The sequence below is a fragment of the Pelophylax lessonae genome (genome assembly GCF_965119305.1).
Source record: "Pelophylax lessonae genome assembly, chromosome: 2".
Taxonomy (NCBI): Eukaryota; Metazoa; Chordata; class Amphibia; order Anura; family Ranidae; genus Pelophylax; species Pelophylax lessonae.
This window is the reverse complement of record NC_138769.1, coordinates 628,190,449-628,215,777: the sequence shown is the minus strand read 5'-3', so window position 1 is coordinate 628,215,777 and position 25,329 is coordinate 628,190,449. Positions and strand designations below refer to the sequence as shown.

Here is a 25,329-nt window from a genome sequence, read left to right as displayed (position 1 = left end):
TCATGTGGAGAAAGTATGCAGCCAGTTTCTGGACAATGAAGGAGTTGATAGGCCCCCACGCTCGCCTGACCTAAATCCAATAGAACACCTCTGGAACATTATGTTTCAGTCTATCTGACGCCGCCAGTTTGCACCTCAGTCTGTTCAGGAGCTCAGTGATGCCCTGGTCCAGATCTGGGAAGAAATAGCCCAGGACACCATCTGTCATCTCACTAGGAGCATGCCCTGACGTTGTCAGGCATGCATACAAGCACGCTTGAGTCATACAATGCAATGAAATTTCAGCAAAATGGACTAGCCTGTTGCATCATTTTTTCACTTTGATTTTCGGGTTGTCTTTGAATTTAGCCCTCTGTAGGTTATCCATTTTCATTTCCATCAAACAATGTGGCACCCTTTCGTTCCTAACACATTTCCCAGTCCATATTAGTATAGATATCCAGCATGATATTTTTCTCCATTGAGATCTGAATTGTTTTCAAAGTGTTCCTTTAATTTTTTGAGCAGTGTTTAATTAACACCTTCTTTAAACATAAGATATCTACACATCTCAAATAATTCCTTACTTGACCCTGGTGCCAAAATAAAATAAAATGTTTTTGTTCACACTAGTATGACTTGTCATACGACTCTGGACACAAAGACGCATGACAAGTTGTAGCCAATTGATTTCAATGGTACCCGCTCCAAACTAGGTCACTTAAGGTTGCAGCGACTTTGAAAAGTTTCCTGCACTATTTTGATGTGACTTTCTTGTGACTTGAGTGCCAGAGAGTGTAAAGTCACACTTTGGAGCCTAAGGGTCCTTTCACACGGCCGCTCCGTGTGTCCGCAAATCATCCCATCCGTTTGCGGATGATTTGCGGACATAATGTAAGTGAATGGCACTGCGGGTGTCAGCGGAATACCATCCGCTGACACCCGATTTTCCTCCTTTCAGTTCTGTTCCGTTTTTACGAATGGAACAGAACCCCATTTTTTCTTCTGTGTAAAAAACGAAAAGGAAGGAAAATTGGATGTCAGCGGTGTCATCCGCTGACATCCGCAGTGCCATATACTTACATTATGTCCGCATATCATCCGCAAACGGATGGGATGATATGCGGGCACACGGAGCGGATGACAGAAATGTCATCCGCTCCGTGGAAAAAAAAAAAAAAAAGTCCCGCAGCGGACCTTTCACACGGAGCGGCCGTGTGAAAGGACCCTTAGCCTACTTCCCCTGTTTCGTTGTACAGTCTTGTTCAGAAGTTCTACTCCACAGAAGATGTCATTTCTACATACTACATTGATTATGGTCAATGAGCCTTAAGTGGCTGTATGCATTTTAGAATAAAATGATTTATATTACTCTGTACATGTACTAAAAAAAAAACAGCCTTTCTGCATGTACAGTTGGCCCCACAGGCAAATAAGGAAAGATTTGCATATCTATGCTCACTTTTCTGGAATAAAATGTGATGGAAGTGAGACATACAGATACCTGCTGTTTTAAGAAGGCTCTGCTGTGTTGCCGACTTGGTAAGTGGGGGGCTTTTTTTTTTTTTTTTTAAACACTGGTCACTTTAAAGATGAGAGAATGGGGTCATTTACAGAGACTAAAAACAAAGATGAATACTTCACTTTTAAATGTAGTATTGGTAGGACTGATTGCTCTGGGCAACGACTTTACACCAGTTTTGTCACTCAGCTCTACTTAGCTGATATTTAGGTTACCTGCACTCTGCGGATACTAGTGGAGGTGGGTGCAGTCCATCCATGATTGGTGGGGGTGGTGGTGGTGGTTGCTGCGGTCTGCTTAAAGTGCCATGTCTTAGTGTTCCAGTTGAGCAGCGGTAGTCGTGTTCATGAACCTGATTAGCACCTATGTGATGCAGTGAATCTCCTGACCCAACGTATGTTGGTGTCATGGGATGCTGGTGCATGGAGTGGTTTGGTGTTGCAGGATAGGAATATTCTGTAAGATCTGATACATGTGACCTGTGACAAAAAATAAATACATAAATAAATAAATACCAACACCACCTACTTTTTTTCCAAGTCTGCAACCTTTTAGTAAAAATGTCAACACATGCATTGCCATGAAAATATCACTTAAAGTATTTCTAGAGCCAAAACGTTTTAACTTGTTCTTGAACAAAGAAGAGAGTGAATAAAACCCCTGTCAGGTTTTGGGCTTTAGATACACTTTGATAACTATTATTCAAATATTATTGTGTTAAGGTTAAAGGGAAAGCTGTAAAAATAAGCAGTTTATTTTTATACCACACACAATAAAAGCAAATTTGCATAAGATTGTGCCAAGGAAAGAGTTCAGTTCTGGATTATCTCCTTTGAAATGCTAATAAAAGCCAATACAAAACCAGTGGTATAAAACAGATTGCTGTATTTGTATTAGGAAGAAAATGCATTAGTTACATTTAAATTGTGTTTCTGCATTTCATATAAAAAAAAAAACAACATGCAATTATCCCATGCTGTGACACTTCAGAAATGATGGACATGCCACAGCATTTCTAATTAAATAAAATGTAACTAACCCTTCTATAATTTTTATCTTCTGCAGTGTGGTCACGTCCTGTATATCTGTAATAACTTCATACATTATTTGCAACACTCTTAAAAATTCTGATTTAAGGTTTTGTAAAAGTAGAAAGAAAACATTGCACCTGATTAAATCTGTATTTAAACTCAAAAGCCACTTGCTTATAACCAGGCCGGTCACATAACTCATCTAAAATGTGTTAAAGATTAGAATGCGTAGTGCTCCAAGGGTACAGTAGTATTTAACATGTAGCTGACTGGAGCCAGGAGGGACTTTCACTACTGCACATTTCTACCTTTTGGTTGAAGAGAATTTTGCTGAAAGTCGAAACTCTACTTCAATAGGGGATTAAGATGTACTGTATATGATGATTTTTGCTTCTAAAACCCTAGGTTCACAAGAAAAATGGGATTTTTGACTTACCGTAAAATCATTTCTCTGATGTTCATTGACAGACACAGCTTCTGGTATTCTTTACCATTGGGTTATACTGCCCCCTACAGGAAGGGGAGACTAGGCAGAAAAAAATTCTGGCTATACCCATGGGCAGTCCCAGGGGGTATACTCCCTCTCTCTGCTACAGCCACTCAGGTTTGTTACAAGCAGTGTCAGGAGTATTATAACTCCACAGAGGGGTGGGTGCTGTGTCTGTCAATGAACATCAGAGAAATGGTTTTATGGTAAGTCAAAAATCCCATATTCTCTTTCGTTCATTGACGGACACAGCTTCAGGTATTCTTACCCATTGGGACGTCCCAAAGCAGTGTTAAACATGAGGGGTGGGAAACAGCAAAAAATTCCCAAGGCTAAACTTTATCCAACCAGACAACAGGGGCTCAACCAAACAACTGGAGCCCATCTGAAAAAAACAAAGAGGATCAGGTCCTCTTAAACAGCAGCATGCAAAACCTTGCCAAGGGAAGCATCCGCAGATGCCAACACATCCACTTTATAAAACTTTGTAAAAATGTGCACCAACGACCAGGTGGCCGCCTTGCAAACCTGCGTCACTGATGCTGAAGATGGAAGGCCCAGGAGGCACTGAGCACCCTAGTAGAGTGCGCCTTGACAGGGAAAGGAGGAACCTAACCCCTGATGGAATAGGTCTGAACCACCATCTCTCTGAGCCATCTAAAAATGATCGTAGAGGAAGCGGACAACCCTTTACGAGGCCAACCGTGAGCACAAATAGAGAGAGTCTGATTTCCTGAAAAACTCTGTAGCTGCCAGGTACACACCAATTGTCCGGACCACAACAAAAGGCGTGCAAGGCAATTTACTTCGGGTGCTTAGGCCTAGGACACTGGGAACACAACACAATGTCTATATTCAAATGAAAATCAGAGACCACCTTAGGAAGGAATGATGGACAGGAGCGAAGCCCCACCTTATCCCTTGTGAATCACAAGATAAGGTGAATGACAGAATAGAGCCGCCAAGTCCGACACTCTGCACGCAGAGGTGATAGCCACCAAAAAGGCCACCATCTGGGACAGCGTAAGCAGGGGAAACTCCCGAAGATTTCAAAAAGGAGACTTCTGGAGAACCAAAAAGTACCAAATTGAGGTCCCAAGGCGGCAAAGAAGACCACACCGGAAGGACCAAGTCCCGAACACCCTGAAGAGAAGTACACAGCAGTGATGTAGCCAAGGGTCCTTGGAAGAAACCCATCAAGGCCGACACCTGGCCCTTGATAGTACCCAAGGCCAACTTCTATTCAACCTCCCGTTGAAGGAAGGTCAAGACTTGAGCCATCAAAAAAGAGCGAGGAGGAACCCCAAGGGATTCACACCACGCAATGTACGTCTTCTACATACGATGGTAGATCTTCCAAGAAGTAGACTTACTAGCTTTTAACAGCGTAGGAATCACTGATTCAGACGATTTCCTATACTTCAGCACCTAGCTGTTAACAGCCAAGCCGTCAAAGCCAGCGACTGTAAAGCAGGATGGAAGATTGACCCTTGGGACAGCAGATTCTCCCTGAGAGGAAGCCTCCAAGGAAACGTTGGCAACCAGCCGCACCAGGTTGGCGTACCAGGCAAGGTGGGGCCAGTCCAGGGGCCACTAAAATGACTGGAATCCCTTCTGCCTCAAGGCTGTAAAGTCTTGGCAGAAGTTTGAGAGGAGGGAAGGTGTAAATCAGATGATACTGACCCCACGGGGCCACTAGCGAGTCTGTGGCATCCGTCAGAGGATCCCTTGACTAAACCACAAACCTATGTACCTTACTGTTGAGCCATGATGCCAACAGATCAACCTCAGCGATGCCCCACCGGAGACACAACTGAGGAAACACTTTCGGATGAAGAGACCATTCCCCAATGTCTAACGCCTGCCAACTAAGGTAATCCTCCTGCCAATGCTCCAAACTGGGAAAGATAACAGCAGGAAGGGCTGGAAGGAAATTTTCTGCCCATCTGAGAATGCCGGATACATCCAGAGCCTCCAGGACACTTCTTGTGCCCCCTTGGGGATTGACATAAGCCATAGTTGTGGCATTGTCTGATTGAATGCGCACTGGACAGCTTTGTAGATGATCCAGCCAATGTTCTATGCACAGCCTGACTGCACATAATTCTGGACATTGAGCGGTAGTCTGGATTCTTCCAGGGTCCAGACCCCCTGAGCAGAACTTCTGCCGAGGACACCTCCCCACCCGGACAGGTTGGCATCCGTGGTGAGCACTGTCCAATACAAGGGTAGGAAGGATTTTGCCCTGCCAGAGAGAAACCACCACATCAGGGACTCTCTCGTATCCCAGCTCAGCTGGATTTGATTGTCCAGAGACTGCGGATTCTCGACCCATGTGATTTTGAATCTCCGCATAGAACTGCACAAATCAGACCGCCTCGAAGGTTGACACCATCAGGCCCAGTACCCACATACAAGTCCGGAAGGATGACCATCTGCTGGTTAGCAGGAGATGAACTGCAACCTGCAGTGTCTGAAGTTTGTCCAGAGGAAGAAATACTTTGACTAAGACCGAGTTCAGAGTCAGCCCTAGATAGTCTAGTTTCGTAGAAGGGACCAAGACTGACTTCCAAAGATTTAGAATCCTGCCGAACTCCTTCAGAGTTTGTATGGTGGTCTCTAGGTTTTCCGCCAGTGCAGCAGAAGACTCTGCTCGTAGAAGATCGTATAAATAGCCCAGGAGTGTGATCCCCCGCTAACGTAACAATGCCAGTACGGGGGAGCAACACTTTAGTGAAGACCCGGAGAGCGGAGGTGAGACCAAATGGTAATGCCCCAAACTGATAATGTTCCTCTCCCACTGCAAAGAGAGGGAAGCGTTGGTGACCGACACATATTGGAATGTGAAGGTAGTCATCTTAGATGTCTATGGAGGGAAGAAAATCCCCCTGATGCAGGGAAGCCACCACTGTGGGAATGGATTCCATCCTGAACTCCTGCACCTGTACAAAGCAGTTCAGCTCCTTGAGGTCCAGTATTGGACGCACTTTGCCCTCCTTCCTCTGGAACTGTAATCAGGTTGAGTAAAAACCCCTGAAAAACATTCCGCAATTGGAACCGGGACGATCACCTCTTGAAGCAAAAGATCTTGCACTGCCCAAAAGAGGGCCTGTAAGCGGATTGGGGACAGTCGCAAGTTGGAAGGGAAAGAATCTTTCCCGAAAGCGAGCACGAAACTCGATCTTGTGTCCGGTTCGAATGACTTCATAGACCCACTTATCATGTACCAGGGAAGTCCACGGGTCTGGGAACCAGCGAAGACTTCCCCCCCACCCCAGATACGGGTGAGGGCGCACCTTCATGCTGAAGGAGCCTTGTCTGCTGATCTGGAGAAGCCCGTTCTTCACTTGCCAGACCAAGTTCGCCTGGATCCATCAGAGGAAGCCCAGAAAGCCTTTGATCCCTTGTTAGTCAATCCTGAGTGACGAAAAAAAAAAAAAATAATAATTCTTATGAGCCGAAAAGCTTGATGTCATCCAGGATAGCTCCAAACAGGTGATCTCCTTGAAAAGGAAGGACAGCCAGGGCAATGGTGAACACCAGCCTCAATGCCGAGCCAGCCAGGGTGAACATATTGTGGGCCACAGCCTCCGCCTTTTTTGTCAGCTGGGTCCTTAAAGGCCAAAGATTCTTTAACCGGAATCATGGTTGCTTTGTTTAACCTGGAAACCGGAGGGTCCACTACAGGTGGAACAGACCACTTTTTGCAAAGGGACTCTTCATAGGGGTATTGCCTAGAAAACCGCTTAGGAACCCCAAAGGGACACTTCAGTCGTCCTCAATCTTTTGCGACAATTCTGTCATAAAAAGGCAAGGAAAGGAACACCTTTTGCTGCTTTGAGTGGTTTGCGAGTGTCCGTTGGTTTAATAAAGAAGCATCATTATATCTGTTGGAGTGCGGCCATTTTCGTTGGTATTTTCAAGTTTGGCGGTGGTGAGCTGAGGTGAGCACCCACAGTTATTTGGAGCCTTCCTAGTCGGCCTGAGTGGTGTGTGCACCTGTTGTTATTTGGTTTGTGAGTGCCAAGGGAACCTGCGCCCCTGTCACAGTCGCAGCTGCGTCCCTCATGTTTAGAGGCTTACGCACAAATGCAATCAGTGCATCCACCAGCGGAGGAGGAATCATCGTCAGGGCGCGTGGTTGCAGACATATCAGGGTGACCCACATCCGCAGCAGCTGAATCAGATTCAGGATCTGATGAGACAGATGAGACAGGAAGGCAAGGGGTGCTTTTTGCTGGCATGTCGCCCAAAAGCCACCTCCACCTGGGAGACAAGGGACTCCAGGATCGCCGTCAGTGCATGGATGGATGGTCGGGCCCTTAGAGAGAGGGGATCAGATGGGGAGATGTGCTCCAAAGACTCCATTAGCCACCAAGGGGGCCCACAGAATAAGTGTAAAAACACTGCTAAGGGACACACCCATCGCGCTGGCAGCACAACCCAGTCACCAGCTACAAGCAACAATCAACCCTCAGCAGAGAGTGAGAGGGCCCCACCAGACTCACCAGCTGCTAGTCACCAGAAGAATCAGGAATCATCATGTATGCGATCAGTAAGTGAAAAATATCCAGGAGTCAGCACTAAGGGATGATTAGGGGCTCCCACTGTCGAAAACGCCACCCTCGGGCTCCACTGTCATTGCCGCCGCAGTTTCGAATGGCAAACCCCAGCAGAATGGCCGCCATGCATTGTGGCCTATGGGCTACAAGAAAATGGTGGCACCACAAGGCTCTCGGGGACCCAGGAGGTATCCCTAGCCACAGGACAGGCACAAGGCAGAATGGGGGACTCTGGCAGGAGCCCCCACCAGGTACAACCGCCCATCGCCAGCAAGGCACCAAGCTCCAGCTCCAGGGGGGTGTCCAGATCACCCACACAGACCCCACAATAGTGGAGGGGGGTAGGATGGGGGGGGGACAGGTGAGGGGGAGGAGGAGAACCAGGGGGTCCGACCCTCCCATGGAGGGGCACGCGTCCACCCAAAAACCCTCCAGGGGAAGAGGGGGGACAGCTACTCACCATACCAGATACCAGACGGGCACCGCTCCAGACAGATCCTCCTCCCCATCTAAATGGGGGGGGGGGGGCTGTCGGCCAGAAGGAATGCTGCTACTCAGGCCGAGGCCAGGTCGTATGCGACCTCGTGAGATATTTGATTGGCAGGGTTAGCCTCCGTCCAGTGGGGATATGTCACGGCCCACCTAGCGTGGAGCTGAGGCATACTGGGGTGACCAATGGTTGCTGTAAGGGGGCAGTATAACCCAATAGTTAAGAATACCAGACGTTGTGTCTGTCAATGAACGAAAGAGAAACAAAATATAAAGGCCCTGTTTATTATTATGTATAAGCATCTAAAGGAAAATGGTGCCTACTGGTCAATGTTGTTTTACTTTTTTGTGTTTCCAGGTTCTTAAACTGATCTTTTATTTAACATTTCATTACCTCCTTAATTTAAGAAATAAACCTTCAAATACGGGATGCTTTCCTGACAGAGTGCCAGCAGACAATTCTAAATTTTGAATAGGAACTGTCCAGGAACAGCTTCTTGCTTTTGGACTGATTGCTTTTATTGAAAAAGCTGTAGAAAATAAGAGGGGTGTTTGTCAGAAGCTACAGTTTGTAAATATTCATATGTTGTTTCGTATTTACCTGACTAAAATAAAACATTTCCTGAACATAATAAATAAAATATGTTTAAGTGCCGGGTCACACTTATGCGATGCGGGAAGGCTGCGAATTCGCAGCCTGTTCCCGCATTGCAAACGCACCCTTGGCAGTTCACACTGCCATATGCGATACGCTGGGGGTGTCAATGAAATGTTAACGACACCCCCAGTTTGATCGCATATCGAAGTGCGATCTTTACAGTTCGCACAGGATCGGATCGCACAAGTGTGAACCACTGTGCGATCCGATCCTGATGCGGCTGAAAAAAAGGGTCATGTGCAACTTTTGTGCGGGTGCAGTGCGAATTTAGCCATACAAAGTGTATGGCTGAATTCGCACCGCACAGCGGATCGCATGTAATGAAGGAGCAGTGCGCTCCGATATTACATGCGATCGCCGCAACCGCAAGAGTGTGAACCGGCACTTAAACTCACTTTACCAAAGTCTGGTATTTAAAATTAGGGTAAATGTGTTGGCTTCTTATATCACCAGGGGTCACCAGTAGTGACATCTCAGCTAATTTCTGGTTCAGGGGTCTCACTCATCTTACTTCATTCTTCATAAAACAAAGAAAACTCAGGCAGAGAGTAGAAGCTGTTGCAAGTGGGTAGAAGCTGTTGCAAGTCGGTTAATCTGGGGACGTATCCCAGATCTTGCCACCAGAAGATACATGAAACTTCTGGGTGATTTAAAACAAGAACCTTGAATTTAGGTGGTTGGAGCCTTTACATACAAGCTTTTCCACATTTTACAAATACCTACACTAAAACAAAGGCATTTTAAAGCTAAAAGCCAGCTAACATAAAAAGTCACCGGTCATGTGTCTCAGTTGTAGCCAACACTTTGAAACTGCACAACTTCATGCAAAGATTCTGTTGGGAGGACCTAACAGAAGGACAAACAGACCTAGTGTCGGGTGACATGGATCCCTCAGAAGAGGCTCCTTGGTAAATATTAGGAGATAGCCTGTTGTCCGGTCTTAGTTCTTTGTCGTAGGCCATTATGTTCCATTCTTGGCGTCTATTCCTGGCTTTTCTGACTTTCTTCACCTCACGGGTGGTGCCATCCACGCGCTTTTGCTCCTTAGGAGATTTAAAAAAAAAAAAGAAAAAATGATAATTGGTAAATAAAGGAGTATTAAGTGGGTAGAATATAAATCCTGTCATTGTTTTCTAAAAATATAGCTCTGGGTCATTTACCATGAAAATAGAGAAGTCATTGGGTCAACATAACAGCCAAAAAATACTACACATTTTGGGGAGAGGGGTAGAGTCCGAAATCTGTATCTGGACTTATTACAAGATACAGTATTAATGTGTAGGTCAGCTAGAGGAACCAGAGAGCTGCAGAGGACCTAGAAGATCAACACCCAGAAGCGTTGGATGGGATCTTTTACTAGTAACATATGCATTTTGGAAGCCTACAAAGACATTAGACAAGGTTCTCATGCTAAACGGGTCACACCAAATCACAAATCTATAGGAGACAAGGAAATAATGGGATTTTTTACTTACCTTAAAAATCCATTTCTCTGAGTCCACCGACGGACGTAGCTGCTGCTTTAAATCATAGACGGATGGGTAATAAGTCCCTCCCACTAGGAGTGACTAGGTAGAGCCAAAGACTTTGACACGCCCAGGGGGGCGGGGTCCCTGGGTTATTTCCCCTGGCCTCACAGTTGCATCTTCAGTTTAGTTGCAAGCAGTGAATAATAACCAAAACCCAAATTTTGAGAGAAAAGAGGGGTGGGAGTTATGTCTGTCGGTGGATTTTACGGTAAGTAAAAAATCCCATTTTCTCTTTCGTCCACCGACGGACATAGCTGCTGCTTTAAATCATAGACAGATGGGAAGTCCAAATGCAGTAACCACTGTGGGGTGGGGAAAGGACAAACTTAAAAGAATGCAATTCCCACGGCTAACATAGCCAACTAAATAACATGGAGCCCAACAAGCAACAACTGGGGCTCAATTGTAGCAAAACCATAAAGGAGAAGGAAAAGTAGACTGCTCCTTAAATGGCGGACTGCAAAACCGTGCAGCCAAAGGATGCATCCGAGGATGCTAACACATCCACTCTGTAAAACTTGGTGAACGTATGTACAGACGACCAAGTGGCCGCCTTGCCAACCTGCATCACTGCCGCCTGATGGCGGAAAGCCCAAGAGTCACTCAACGCCCACGTAGAGTGAGCCGTGACACAGGAAAGGAGGAACCTTTCCCTTTAAGAGAATACGCCTTCACCACCGTTTGTCTGATCCATCCAAAAATGGTCGCCGCTACGCAGCCTGACCCTTACGGGGTCCATCCATATTCACAGAGAGTACGAATTACGAAAGGACTCAGTAGTCTCCAGATACACCCTTATCGCCCGAACCACATCCAAGCAATGCAAGGCAATTTCCTTAGGATGTGAAGGCTTCGGACAGAGTGATGGAAGCACTATGTCTTCGTTCAGATGGAAGTCTGAAACCACCTTAGGAAAAAATGACGGATTAGGCCGTAACACTACCTTATCCCTGTGTATTACCAGATAAGAAGAGCAGCAAGATAGCGCGGCTAAGAAATGTACGAATCAGAGTGCGTAGCCAAAGGGCATTGGAAGTACACAGCCAAGGCTGAGAGTGCCCAACGCCAAATGTTGGTCAACCCCTTTCTGTAGAAAAGTCAGGATCCTGCTGCTAGCAAAGGATCAAGAGCACCAAGCAATGTACACTTTCCACGTACGATGATAAATCTTCAGAGAAGTGGACTCCCTAGCCTTGAGTAAGGTAGGGATCACAGAATCAGATAGACCCATGTCCTTGAATACCTTGCTCTCAACAGCCAATCCGTTAAAGCCAGCGACTGTAAAGCAGGATGGAAGATCGGACCCTGAGATAGACGATCTTCCCACAGAGGAAGTGTCCACGGACCTGCGACCTTCAGCTGAATCACGTAGGCGTACCAGGATCTCCGGGGCCAATCTGGAGCCACCAGAATTACCAGAATCCTCTCCAACTCGACCCTGTGAAGCAGACGAGATAAAAGTTTCAGCGAAGAAAACGCATAAATTAGCCCGTACTGGCTCCAGGGAGCCACCAGGGCATCTACTGCATCGGCCAGAGGATCTCTGGACCGAACCACAAACTTTGAAAATTTCCTGTTTTGTCTGGAGGCGAACAGGTCCACATCCAAAGTGTCCCCCACTGGAGACACAGTTGGTGGAACACTTGTGGATGCAGGGACCACTCTCCCTGATCCAGGGTTTGACTACTCAGGTAGTCCACCTGCCAATTGTCTACGCCGGGAATGTACACAGCGGATAGGGCTGGGACGTAGTCCTCTGCCCAGTGCAGGATTTCGGCTACCTCCAGAGCCGCCAGGGAACTCCTGGTGCCCCCTTGATGATTGACATATGCCATGGCCATGACATTGTCGGACTGGACTCGGACAGAACATCCCTTGAGATTGTCCGTCCAGTGGAACAGGCTCAACTTGATTGCTCTCAGTTCCAGAACGTTGATTGGGAGCTTGGACTCTTCCAAGGTCCAGGACCCTTGAACATTCAGGGTGCCCAGCACTCCCCCCCCAACCTGTCAGACAGGCATCTGTCGTCACCACCGTCCAGAATACTGGAAGGAAGGATTTCCCGTGGAGAAGATTCGGAGAGCTGAGCCACCAAATCAGGGAGTCCTTGGATCTCTGACTCAAATGAATCAGACTGTCCAGGGATAGAGGATCCTTGCCCCAGTTGACAAGGATCTCCTGTTGCAAAAGTCTTGTGTGGGCCTGAGCATATGGTACGGCCTCGAAGGAGGACACCATCAGGCCCAGCACCTGCATAAATTACCTGAGAGAGACCAGGTTGCAAGCCAGCAGCGAAAGAATCACTGCCCTTAACTTCTGTAACTTCACAGGAGGTAGAAATACCTTTGTCGAAGCTGAATCTAGGATCATCCCTAGATACTCCAGTCTGGTTGTTGGAACCAGGGCAGATTTCTGAAGGTTGAGATTCCAACCGAACTGCTTCAGAGTGTGAATGGTCACCTCCAAATCCCATTCCAATGTCACAGACAAGTCCGCTCGGAGAAGAAGATTGTCCAGGTACCCCAGAATCGCTATTCCTCTCTGTCATAGCAGAGCCAGAATAGGGGCTAACACCTTGGTGAAGACCCTGGGAGCAGAGGTGAAACGGTAACGCCACAAATTGAACACGGTCCTTGCCCACCGCGAAGCGGAGGAATCATTGATGACCCTGGCAAATAGGGACATGGAGATAGGCATCCTTGATATAGATCGAGGCCAGCAGGTCTCCCTGATGCAAGAACGCCACCACTGACCCCAGGGACTCCATGCAAATTTCTGGACGCGCACAAAGCGGTTCAGAGTTTTGAGGTCCAAGATTGGACGCAATTTGCCCTCCTTCTGTGGAACAGTAAACAGGTTAGAATAGAACCCTCAAAAGCGTTCCTGATGAGGAACTGGTACAATGACGCCTTGTGACAGCATATCCCGAATCGCTTTCTGCAGCCCCACAAGGCGGTCTGGGGACAGCTGAAGATTGGAGGGAAAAAATCTGTCTGGCGGACGAGAACGAAACTCTATCTTGTACCCGGACTGGTACATGGACCCACCTGTTATGCAACAGTGAGGTTCAAGGATCCGGTAATAAACTGAAACGTCCCCCCTCCCCTGAAGTGGGTGGGGGTGCCCCTTCAGGCAGAAGGGGTCTGCTTGGAGGTGCTGTAAGGTAGAGGATTTCGGCTTACCAGCCCACCGTTTCCCAGATCCTTTTCCGCCCGAAGTCTGTTTGGTTTTCTGCAACACGCTCGCACGAAAAAGACGCTTCTGGGCTGTAAAGGAAGGACCTCGCTTACGCGAGGGAGACTTACCCTTAGTTGATTGAAGAAGGAGTGTGCTCTTTCCCCCAGTGATCATCTTGATCAAGTCATCCAAGGGGGAACCAAAAAGGCGATCACCCTGAAAGGGAAGATCTGCCAAAAGCTTCTTAGAAGCCTGGTCAGCCGACCAGGACTTTAGCGAGATCGCGCATCTGATGAGCACACTTACCACTGATTCCCTGGCCGCGAACAGAAGAACGTCCAGGTTAGCATTTCATACAAATTGCAGAGTATGCGATAATATGCCAGTGAGTTCCAGGGCAGATGACGGTAACAGGGTTACCGTTGGTGCCTCTCTCAGAGCCTTTACCCATTCAAATATAGTCTGAGAGACTAGAATGGTAGTCAGGGCAGGCCTGAGAATAAATCCCACTACTGTATACAGGTGTCAGGAAAATACCTCAATACGTCTGTCAACTGGATCAGGGAGAGATGAGGATTCTGCCACCGGTAAAACCGTGGCCTTGTGAATACCGCATATCTGGGGGTCCACCTGAGGGGGACCGTCCATTTGCGTAAGATCTCTTCCTCAAACGGGTAGCATCTAGCCAAACGTTTGGGAATTGCAAGCGTGCGATAGGTCGCCGCCATTGTTCCTCCACTAAGGCGGACAAGACTTCAGGACAAGGGAAAACCTTGGCCGATTTCTTTGCCCTGAAGGATACCGAGGCTTCTTGCGATTTAGAAATCGCATCCGTGATTTTTAGGGCGTCCCTCACTGAGGATATCAAAGCATCTGCCAGCGCATTTTCCTGTGCCAAGGCGGGTGTGGAGACATCTTCTTCTGCGCCAGAAAAGTCTGAATGCGGGGACGCATCCTCCAAAAGGGGGTCTGCGTCGCCGGCGACCATATCGGCCTCAGAATCTGATGTCTGAGATGAGACAGGCGAGGGCCGAGGGCATTTCTTAGTAAATGCTGCCGCAATCATTTTTCAATTTTTCTGGTCATGTCTTGCATCACAGACAATAAAGTCACATCAAGAGCATTAGAAGCGGGCCCCAACAATCAGAGATGTATAGTAACTAAGTAGAACTACTTCACTACTGTACTTAAGTACCGAAAGGCGGTATCTGTACTTTCCTAGAGTAGAATATTTTTCTCCTACTTCCACTTTTACTTCACTACATTTTTTCGATGATTTCAATACTTCTACTCCAATATTTTTTTTTTTGTGCTGCATAGTTACTCGTTACTATTATAAAAATTACCACTGCCAGAACAGTAGATGGCAGGTTTCATGAAGCTCAAAACATGTGTATTATCAGCGCATACGAAAATAAATGCTACTGTATGTATAAATAAAAGCTGCATTTGAAATAATAAAAAACAATATGATGTTCAAACTTTTGACTTCTTTCTTTAATAACTAAATAACACAGTACTTGTACTTTTACTTTCAGTACTTGAGTAGCATTTTTTTTTCAAAACTACTGGTACTTTTACTTTCAGTACTTGAGTAGCAAAATTTTTAAAAAAACTACTTGCAATACTTAAGTACAAAAAATGTTGAATACTTTAGTAGTTCTACTCAAGTCACTTTTTGATCGAGCACTTCCACTTCTACTCAAGTCACTTTTTGATCGAGCACTTGTACTTTTACTCAAGTATGAATTTCGAGTACTTTATACAACTCTGCCAACAATACATGGGGGGGGGGGGGTCACAGACAAACTTGGGGAATCCATGTTAGACATATGGCCAAAAAGTAGGATTGCACAGTAAGAATGTAAAAAGCAGACAGGGAAACGAGGAAACACCGGAACCTGCACTGCAAGGGGTTAAGCAGAAGCTTCTCCAGAAAACAGGAGCAATCCACGCCCAATTGCCAAATATTAACGCCCGAGGCAAAGTGAGGTTACAAAGGCACTACAGGTCCCAGCAAGTCTGCCGCTACCGGCGTCCACTGCGTCTTTAAGAGGCAATCACGATGCACGCAGCGCTACTCCGGGGATAATCCTAAGCCCCTAAAGGCCTGAAACTCCTCTGAAGATGAAAAGGTGAAGGCCAGGGTAATTAAACTCCTCTAGAGTAGTTACCACATGGAGAACATAGCAAGGTCCATCAGCAGCATGGAGAAGAGAAGAAAAAGGAAATGCCTGCGCCCAAAAGAGCCAGAAGCTCCTGTGCTGTTCTGTCTCCAGCTCCAGCAAAATGGCCATCGGCATTACAGTAATAGGGATACCCAGGCAGGCTGCTGAGGCCTGTTAAGGCTGCCGGGTACGGCAAAATGCCTGCTGCGCGCCGATGAGCACGTGACCTCGGGCCTAGTGAGGCCTACCCTAGTAGCAGGCCCGGGGGCCCTGGCGGAGGTCATCCTGGCGGATGAAACCCGCCCCTCAATGTAGCGGCATGCGGCGCAACCATGTACCCCCCTCCGAGCCCCCCCCACCGTCCACTACCTGGTATAGCACCTGAGGCGACTTACATAGGGGACCCCCCACTAAAAGTGTCCCTGGGGTCCGGAGCCCAGGGTAGGGAGAGGTCAGGGCAGGAGGGGAAGGTCCTAGGTGACCCCTCATAGTGGAGGAGGGTGGTAGGAGGTATGGGTACCCGAGGGTCCTACTCACCTATGGAGGAGCCCACATCCACCCCAGGCCCGCTAACCAGATGGGGGGACTGTACTTACCGGACCATGCTGCTGTGGGTGGGCGTCCATCCTGAAAGATTGTCTCTGCACCGCAGTGAGGGCGCTGTCGGCCAAGGGGCACGCTGCGACGCTGGCATGCCCGGTGTGTGCGTCCCGACCGGGTGTTTCACCCGCAGGCCAGTTCCCGTCCCTGGGACTATAGTCGCTATGGAGACCCAGCGCGGAGCTACGGTCTGCAAGCTCTCACTGGCACAAACTGGGAGACCGTAAGGCTCTCATATAGCCAGTCCGAAACCCAGCCGGTATTCCACAGCAACAAAAATTTAACAGCAACAAAAATCGTCAACAGCAACAAAAATTAAAAAAAAAAGGTTTAAAACAGAGCTAGGACAAAAAGGTACCAGCAGTGAGCTGTTTGGCCACTCCTAAGACAAGGCAGCTAAAACTGAAGATGCAATGGTAAGGCCAGTGGTAATAAGCCAGGGACCCCGCCCCCCTGGGCGTGTCAAAGCCTTTGGCTCTACATGGTCATTCCTAATGGGAGGGGCTTATTACCCATCAGTCTATAATTTAAAGCAGCAGCTACGTCCGTCGGTGGACGAATGAGAAACTAAGATTATTCCTTAACACAAGGTGGAGAAATCCCATAAGATACGACAGCCACAGTAAGAAAGTTAGAAATTGAAAAAGTAGCTGACAGCTGCCAACATCACTTAAACTGTAGAATTATGGAGAGATACCCTCATAATGGGACTTTTAACAGCAACACATGGTTAAACATAAAGAGTTGTGATTTTGAGTTTTCAACTCAAAATCACAACTCTTTATGTTTAACTACTGTATGTGTTGCCGTTAAAAGTCCCATTATGAGGGATTCTCTCCATAATTCTACAGTAAGAAAATGATGTGGTTCTATTGGATTTTCTATTCTTTTACAGCAACCAGTATGAGATATAACCATTACCTTCTGTCTTCTTTTCTCTTTTCTTTTATCTTCAGTGTCTTGCAACATTTTTTCCTTCCAAAGGTCAAAGAAATATGATGGATCGGTGTAAAATTTCAAGCCATCTTTCTTGTCATCTCTAAGAAGAAAGTTAGTAGAAACAACTTTTAGCTAGACAATAGTTTCTCACAAAGCTGTATCAATATCATTTGAATTCTGATTTCTATAGCACAGCTAAGCAAATCTGAATAAAAATCTTTAACGTGGTTACCCGAATCCTTGAGAAGTCTGGGTGTAAAGAATAGGCTCTTTGGTTCTGGATACAAGCCGAAAGAACCAGTCTTTCAAGCACAAGCACCCATGTATTTTACAGGGATCTGAAGCTGTTTAAATACCACTACCCCTAGACAACAAAGTAAAACACCCCCCTCCACCTGTGATTGGATAGCCATTTTCATCCTTTCACATCAGGAAGTTCTCTATGTTAGATGAAAATCACTGTGTGCACTGCTACAAAAACTTAATGGTTCAAAGTGCTGTCACTTTATCTATAAGTGCTGCTGTACTGGAGATTACAAATGAGCATATCAATTTACAGATTTCAATATAGAGCTATACAGCCAGCTGTATGCAAAATACATGTTAATGGTTGGTATTAGCCCTTTTCTGCAATTTATATATAAGCAAATACAAATGGGGCATAATGCTGGGGACACTTTTATAAATGTCTTTGAGGGGCCAGCTAGTTTTCCAATCATGTGATCACTATATCAACTTTGAGAGTGATCACAAGCAGATAGGAGGCTTCATCTGTTTAAAACTGTAATTGTTCATAACCATCCTACATAAAAAACAGGATTTTTGTTACATATCGTAAAATCCCTTTCTGAGTTTGATGGACACAGCTCTTTTGATTCTTGACCATTGGGTTTTATAGCACCACCTACAGAAGTAGGATACTAGGCAGAAAAAAACTCACTACCTCCTATGGGCAACCTCCTCTGGTATAAAACCACCTCTCTGCTATAGGCAAAAAGGTTAGTCAAAAAGCTGTGTTTGAAGCAAAATCTCCAACAGAGGGGTGGGTGCTGTGTCCGCCACAGTAACAAAAATCTAGTTTTCTCTTAAGTTAATTGACTAGCACAGCTGTTCTGATTCTTGGCCCCTAGGAACGTCCCAAAGCAGTGCCTTGATGTGGGGTGGGCAAACCAAAATAATCAGAGCAACCAGGCAATACATGTCAAATAATAACAATCCCGAAGGGGCCAATAGGGGCCTTAATCCCTTGCTGGCAGCTGCAGACTAAGCGATGTACTGGACATAGCAGATCATAGTGCTTGGTATCACTGTGAGCGGCCGGGGCATCATGTGATCGCTATGACCAATCACATGATTACATGTAAGAAAAACTGTCATGAATGGACGTACTCCCCCCTGGTCCAGCATCTGATGGTGAAGAGAATCCGCCTGGCAATTTTAATGCCAGGGATGTGCACGATGGGGAGAGCCAGAATAAACCTTCTGCCCACAATAGAATGCGAGATGCCTCCAGCACCATTGCCACACTTCTCGTGCCTCCTTTATGACTGACATAGGCCACTGTGGTGGCGCTGTCTGATTGAATGCTGACCGGGAGCCCTCGGAGAAGATATGTCCAGTGCTTCAGACAACCAGATCGCTCGCAGCTCTAGGACACTGATTAGCAGTCAAGCTTCCTGCAGCGACTTTGAGCCAATCTCGAGCCCAGGACTCCTCCCAAGTAATACTGACTGGCTTCCTACCATCCAGCAGAGGAAGACAAAAGGACTTCCCTGGCCTGTAGAGAAGGAGACCTTCCCAAATCAGGTTCTCCAGGGAAGCAGGCGACTTTTCCCATTTGGAAAGGATTTCCCTCTGCAGACCCCCTGTATGGAATTGTGCATACGGAACCATCTCAAAGGTGGACATCATGAGACCCACCATCTGTATGCAAGTCAGAAGGAGGACCACTTGTGGGATAGGAGCAGTCAGACCGCTGTCCGAAGCTTGCAGAGGTTGTCTGCTGGCCTGTGAGGAATAGAGAACCACCCCCAGATAATTCAGCACTCTGGTTAGGGACAGGGCAACTTTATTGAGATTCAAGATCCATCCAAAGTCTTGCAAGGAGCGTATCAAGATCTTAGCACTGTCCATCAAGACCAGGCAAGTCTCTACTCACAGGAGCAAGTCATCCAGGTAACCGATGAGGGCAATCCCCTCTTGTCTCAGTAATGCAGAGACCAGATCAAAGGGAAATGCCTCTAACTGATAATGTGCATCCTCTATCACAAAGTGCAAGAAAAGCTAATGTCCCCCGCAGTTAGGAATGTTCTGGTATGCTTCCTTGATGTTTATGGAAGCCAGCAAATACCCCTGATGAGGGCCAACACTGAGCTAATGGATTCCATCTTGAATCACCCTGGAAGGTCAGGTCTGCCAGGGCCTTCTTAGAAGTCTGGTCAGCAAACCAACACTTGAGCCAAAGCGCTCGCCGAAGCACCACCACCGAGATGGAGAGCTTGGAAAGAAATGGAGCAGCATCAAGGGATGTGTCATAGAGGTACTTCAAGGCCTGGACCAACTGGTCCATTACTGTAGTTCCATGTACGCCTGGGGCACCTGTCCGGAGAGGACACAAATGCTGACCAGCAATGGTGAACATAAATTGCAATTGATTCCACCTTGCAGTCCACAGGATCCTTAACAAAGGTGGACGTGGACTCCACTGGAATCATAGTGGCTTTGTTCAGCCCAAAATTGGGAGGGATCCACCACAGGAGGTGAGTCCACTTCTTCAGAAGGGACTCCTCAAAGGGATAATGTACCTCAAAGCGTTTAGAAAGCATAAAAGGCAGCTTCAGATGTTCTCAATCATTGTAAATGAATTTGTGAAAGCACTCGGGGTAAGGAAAAACCTTAACACACCTAGCCGGTTTGTGCACACCAAAAAGGACAGGGACCATGTAAGCCACCCCAATGGTGTCCTCAATTTCAGGCATCTGTCGCATGGAAGTAATCAGAGCGATGACTAACACCTTTTCCTGCATGGCTGCAGAGGCAGAGGACTCATCCTCACTATTTCAGGACTCAGAGGATGTGTCATCAGGACCCACAGAATGCGTAGAGCCCATCCTCCGGGAGGATCCTCTTTAGCTCTGTTGGATCGCACTGATGCAAACGGAGGGAAAAAATGTCAAGCTGTCGGTGTATAAGATTCTGGAACCTCTGGTACCCTTATTTTCTATTTTCTTTCGATATGCGTCCCACCTTTCTAATTAGGTGGTACGCATACACCTTTAAGACGGATGACGTCATCGCCGAGCGCCGCAGATCGGCTATTTCAACCGCCGGCGTTCTCTCTCACATTGTTCGTTCAACCTGCCTGTGTGTCCACATGCTTACAAGCTTGCCTTGCTACCGGAACCTCCAGCTATTTTCTTTTACTTGGAAACAGACCGGAACCTCGCTACTGATCCCTGTATCTCGCTACTGGATCACTCCCTCACTACTGGACCCTTCTACTACTAACCTTACTAGTGATAAGTACCCCACAGGGGAATCCTCCATAACCTTACTTACACTATCTCCCTCTGCACATTAAGGACTGTTACAATCTATGCATACTAACTCTATCATCTGCACTGTTACATAGATTGCTAGCTCTTGAGTCTACTACCATCTATCCTTGCACTGGGTTAGTCTATCCTGTATTTGTCATCTGCTGTCCTTACCACCTGTTACCATACTCGATTACTAACCTATCTGCATTCTACCTAATACCATCTAATACTCTCCTGAACATTTCTATCAAGTGCTTACCATCTCTGTCACTGTTCACACCTGTCCCTTGAGCACATCATCTTCATACTATCATATACATCCTATCACTCCAGGAACATCTTATTGAGTGTGTGTATATCTGTATGCTGAAGCTGACAGGCCCACAGTGATGAGTCTGGAGAGTTGGATCTGGTTATTCAACACATCTCTACATGACTACTGAGTGGAGATTCTGCAGCTGCAAATCCAGCCTACTACAAAAACGCAGGAGCGTTACAGATTGAACGAACCTAAAAAATGGATTCAGCAGAATTACCCACTCAAGTGACACAATTAACACAACAAGTAAATGCATAATTGCTTGCTCTTACTGAAGTAAAAGAAGAAAATCAGACTCTGATACAGCAGGTAACCCGTCTTTCACGGCTCACTGCTGCTCAACCCCCTGAACCTAAAATAAACCCTCCTCTAGTGTTTACAGGTGATCGGAAAAAATTTAGTGAATTCAAAAACGCATGTCAATTGCTTTTTTTGTTAAAACCTCGTACATACCCTACTGATCAAATTAAAGTCTGTACCGTTATCTCATACTTAACGGGTGACCCACGGGCCTGGGCAGACTCTCTCTTTGAGAAAAATGATCAGCTTCTCAACTCCTATTCTTTATTCCTAGCGGAACTCGCTAGTTTATATGATAACCCAACAGGCAGAGTACTACTGATATTCAATTGAGGGCTTTAAAACAAGGAAGGAGACCTGTAGAAGACTTTGTAGCTGAGTTCAAAAGATGGACCCTTGATTCAGGGTGGAATGATACATCTCTGCGAACTCAATTCAGACTCGGGTTGTCAGAAGCTGTTAAAGACGAGCTCGCCCGAGCGGATTTACCTGGCACCTTGGATGCCTTAATACAACTCAGTATCAACATCGACAGGCGACTGCGTGAAAGAAAGGCTGAGAAAATGGGAATGCCATTGTCTAGTCCTTCTCAGATTTCGGCCGTTGACCCTACTCCCATGGAGGTAGGAACCATACGCCCACCTTTATCAACTACTGAACGAGCCAGAAGAAGATCCAGAAACCTCTTCATGTACTGCGCATCCCCGGATCATTTGATAAGCGTCTGTCCCCTTGTCCGCAAAAAAGAGGGTGAGTGTTCACATGTCTTGCTAGGAGGATTAACGACTTCCTTTTCTAACCCCTATCTCTTTGTTCATTTGACATTACAGTGGGACCAGACTAGGATTACCACCAAGGCTATGATCGACACCGGATCTTGTGGAAACTATATTGATACATGTTTTGTTACCTTAAATAAAATACCTATTATTTCAAAACCTAAACCTGTTTCTGTTAGTTTCATTAACGGTATTCCACTATCTTCTGGTCCAATCACCAACCAGACACAAGCACTCCTCGTCACTACTAACGAGTCTCATATGGAGACCACCACTTTTGATATAATATCTTCACCCCATTTTTCTATTACTTTGGGACTCCCCTGGTTACACACACATCAACCAATCATAGATTGGAAAAGACGGACTTTGTCTTTCCCTTCTCACTATTGTGAGATTACGTGTAACCTCCCATCTTATGGAAAGATCCTGTCTGTGGTGTCAGATGAGATTGCACCACTATGCTATCAGGATCTGTCCGAAGTATTCCTTGAAAAAAATGCTCAAATGTTGCCTCCCCATAGGGATTATGATTGCACTATCGATCTACTCCCTAACAGCAAATTGCCTTTCGGTCATGTTTATCCTCTTTCACAAGATGAACTTTCTCATCTCAAGGAATACTTGGATGAGAATTTGACAAAAGGGTTCATCAGACCCTCTACTTCTTCCACAGCTGCAGGACTTTTCTTTGTCCGCAATAAGGATTCAAGTCTTAGGCCTATTATTGATTATAGGCAATTAAATACGATTACAATAAAGGATCGCTATCCTTTACCGCTCATCCCTGAACTCATTGAACAAGTGCGTGGGGCTACTTACTTCTCTAAATTAGACCTGAAAGGGGCATACAACCTAATCCGAATCCGTGACGGAGATGAGTGGAAAACAGCATTCAGAACCAGATACGGATTATTCGAATATCTTGTGATGCCATTCGGGTTGTGTAATGCTCCCGCAGCTTTCCAAAGGTTCATAAACGACATCTTTAGAGACTTACTTGATGTCTGTGTTGTAGTATATCTGGACGATATACTTATCTATTCTCGATCTCTCTCTGAACATATAAAACATGTAAAACTTGTGTTATCCAGATTACTCGCACACAATCTATACGTGAAATTAAAAAAATGCCTATTTCATAAAGAAGAAATATTATTCCTAGGATACATCATATCCAAAACCGGAATTAAGATGGATATGAGCAAGATATCCTGTATTCTGGACTGGCCTATACCAACAACTCGTAAGGCATTACAGCGATTCCTTGGATTTTCAAACTTCTATAGGAAGTTCATCAAGAACTTTTCTGCCATTGTGAGACCTCTCACACAACTGACAAGTATAAAGAAACCATTCAAATGGTCAGAAGAAGCAAATCGAGCTTTCTGCTTGTTAAAATCAAGCTTTACTTCTGCTCCCATACTACGCCATCCAGACCCATCCCTCCAATATATTCTGGAGGTAGATGCGTCAAATATGGCAGTAGGAGCAGTTCTCTCCCAACGACCAACAAATACTTCACCACTCCACCCAGTTGCTTTCTTTTCAAAATCATTAAGCAGCCCAGAGGTGAATTACCCAGTGGGTGAAAAGGAGTTGCTTGCCATAAAACTGGCACTGGAGAATTGGCGACATCTACTTGAGGGTACCCGGTTACCAATACTCATATATACAGATCATAAAAACCTTCAATACCTCCAGACTAACAAAACTCTCTCCCACCGGCAGGTACGATGGTCATTATTCTTCCTAAGATTCAACTTTCTAGTGACCTACATGCCTGCAGACAAAAATAAAAAAGCGGATGTGCTATCACGATTAACCGAAGATAACTGCGCTGAAATCCCTTCTATTCCTATAATACCATATGAACGTATTATTGGGGTTATTCGTTCCCTGAATGAAGAGATTTTGCACAGTATAGGATTGGATTCACCTCCACCACAACTAAGTACTGATGCAGAAGGCTTCCTCTACTACAACGACAAACTCTACATACCCCCTACTATGCGCACCAAGATCTTGGAGTTATCACATGATGTGCCCATGGCAGGACATATGGGTATGACGAAAACCCTTAATTTGCTTACTAGGCAGTTTTGGTGGCCTGATATGAAGACGTCTGTGCAAAAATTTGTATCCTCATGTGACATCTGTGCAAGGTCCAAAATTGACACGACAAAACCATCTGGTCTACTCTGCAGTCTACCAATACCCCAGGTTCCATGGGAAGTTGTGTCCTTAGACTTTATAGTAGAACTACCACCTTCTAAAGGATTTAATACCATTCTAGTGTCAGTGGACCACCTGACAAAGATGGCACATTTCATCGCTATCCGTAGACTACCTTCATCTAAACAAACAGCGGAACTACTGATGAAACATGTGTTCAAGTTACACGGAATTCCAAAGACTCTTTTATCCGACCGTGGTTCACAGTTCATCTCCAAATTTTGGCAAGCTCTTTGTCAAATATTACGGATTGAGCGAAAGCTCACTTCTCCCTACCACCCTCAGACCAACGGACAGACTGAAAGAGTCAACCAGTGTATAGAACAATATCTGCGTTGCTACACATCATACCTACAGGATGATTGGGTGGACCTTCTCCCTCTGGCGGAATTTGCTTATAACAACGCAACCCACAGTACTACTAAGCAAAGTCCGTTCTACTTGAACTATGGGTTTCATCCCACACTTCTTCCACCACGCATCCTACCATCAAGTAACCCAGTAGCCTCAGACTATCTTACCCAAATAAAGGACTCTCTGGGTTTACTTAATACCACTATCTCACACGCCCACAGCCAACAAAAAAGGTACTACGACCTACGTAGAAGACCTTATCCTCAGTATGCTATTGGGGACCTCGTTTGGCTATCGACAAGAAATTTAAGATTAAAGATCCCTAGCAAAAAGCTTGGACCTTTATTTCTGGGACCCTTCCCAATTAAGAAACTTATTGGAAAAGCTGCAGTACAGCTCACCTTACCAGCAGATCTCAAGATCCATCCCATCTTCCATGTGTCGCTACTGAAACCCCATGTTCCTAATCAAGGAATAAGGCCTACCATCTTGCCTCCACCTCCAGTACAAGTTGAAGGCGGAGAAGAATATGAGATTAAGGAGATTTTGGATTCTCGCATCCACAGAGGAAGACTCCAATATCTCATAAGATGGAAGAGCTATGGACCCCAAGACGACACCTGGTTGGATACCACTGATGTTCACGCACCTAGGCTTATACG

The 25,329-nt window shown here is 46.0% G+C and overlaps 1 protein-coding gene across 1 annotated transcript in view; it reads right to left on the bottom strand.

Annotated features, from left to right (window-relative positions):
• WASF3 (WASP family member 3) overlaps nucleotides 1-25,329 on the bottom strand; it is a gene marked incomplete at its 5' end in the record, with an annotated part of 45,944 nt that overhangs the window by 8,109 nt on the left and 12,506 nt on the right. The window contains 3 exons of the mRNA XM_082245067.1: nucleotides 1,717-1,980; nucleotides 9,596-9,771; nucleotides 17,124-17,241. Coding sequence (XP_082101193.1) covers nucleotides 1,717-1,980; nucleotides 9,596-9,771; nucleotides 17,124-17,241 — 558 coding nt within the window. The remainder of the gene's footprint in view (nucleotides 1-1,716; nucleotides 1,981-9,595; nucleotides 9,772-17,123; nucleotides 17,242-25,329) is intronic.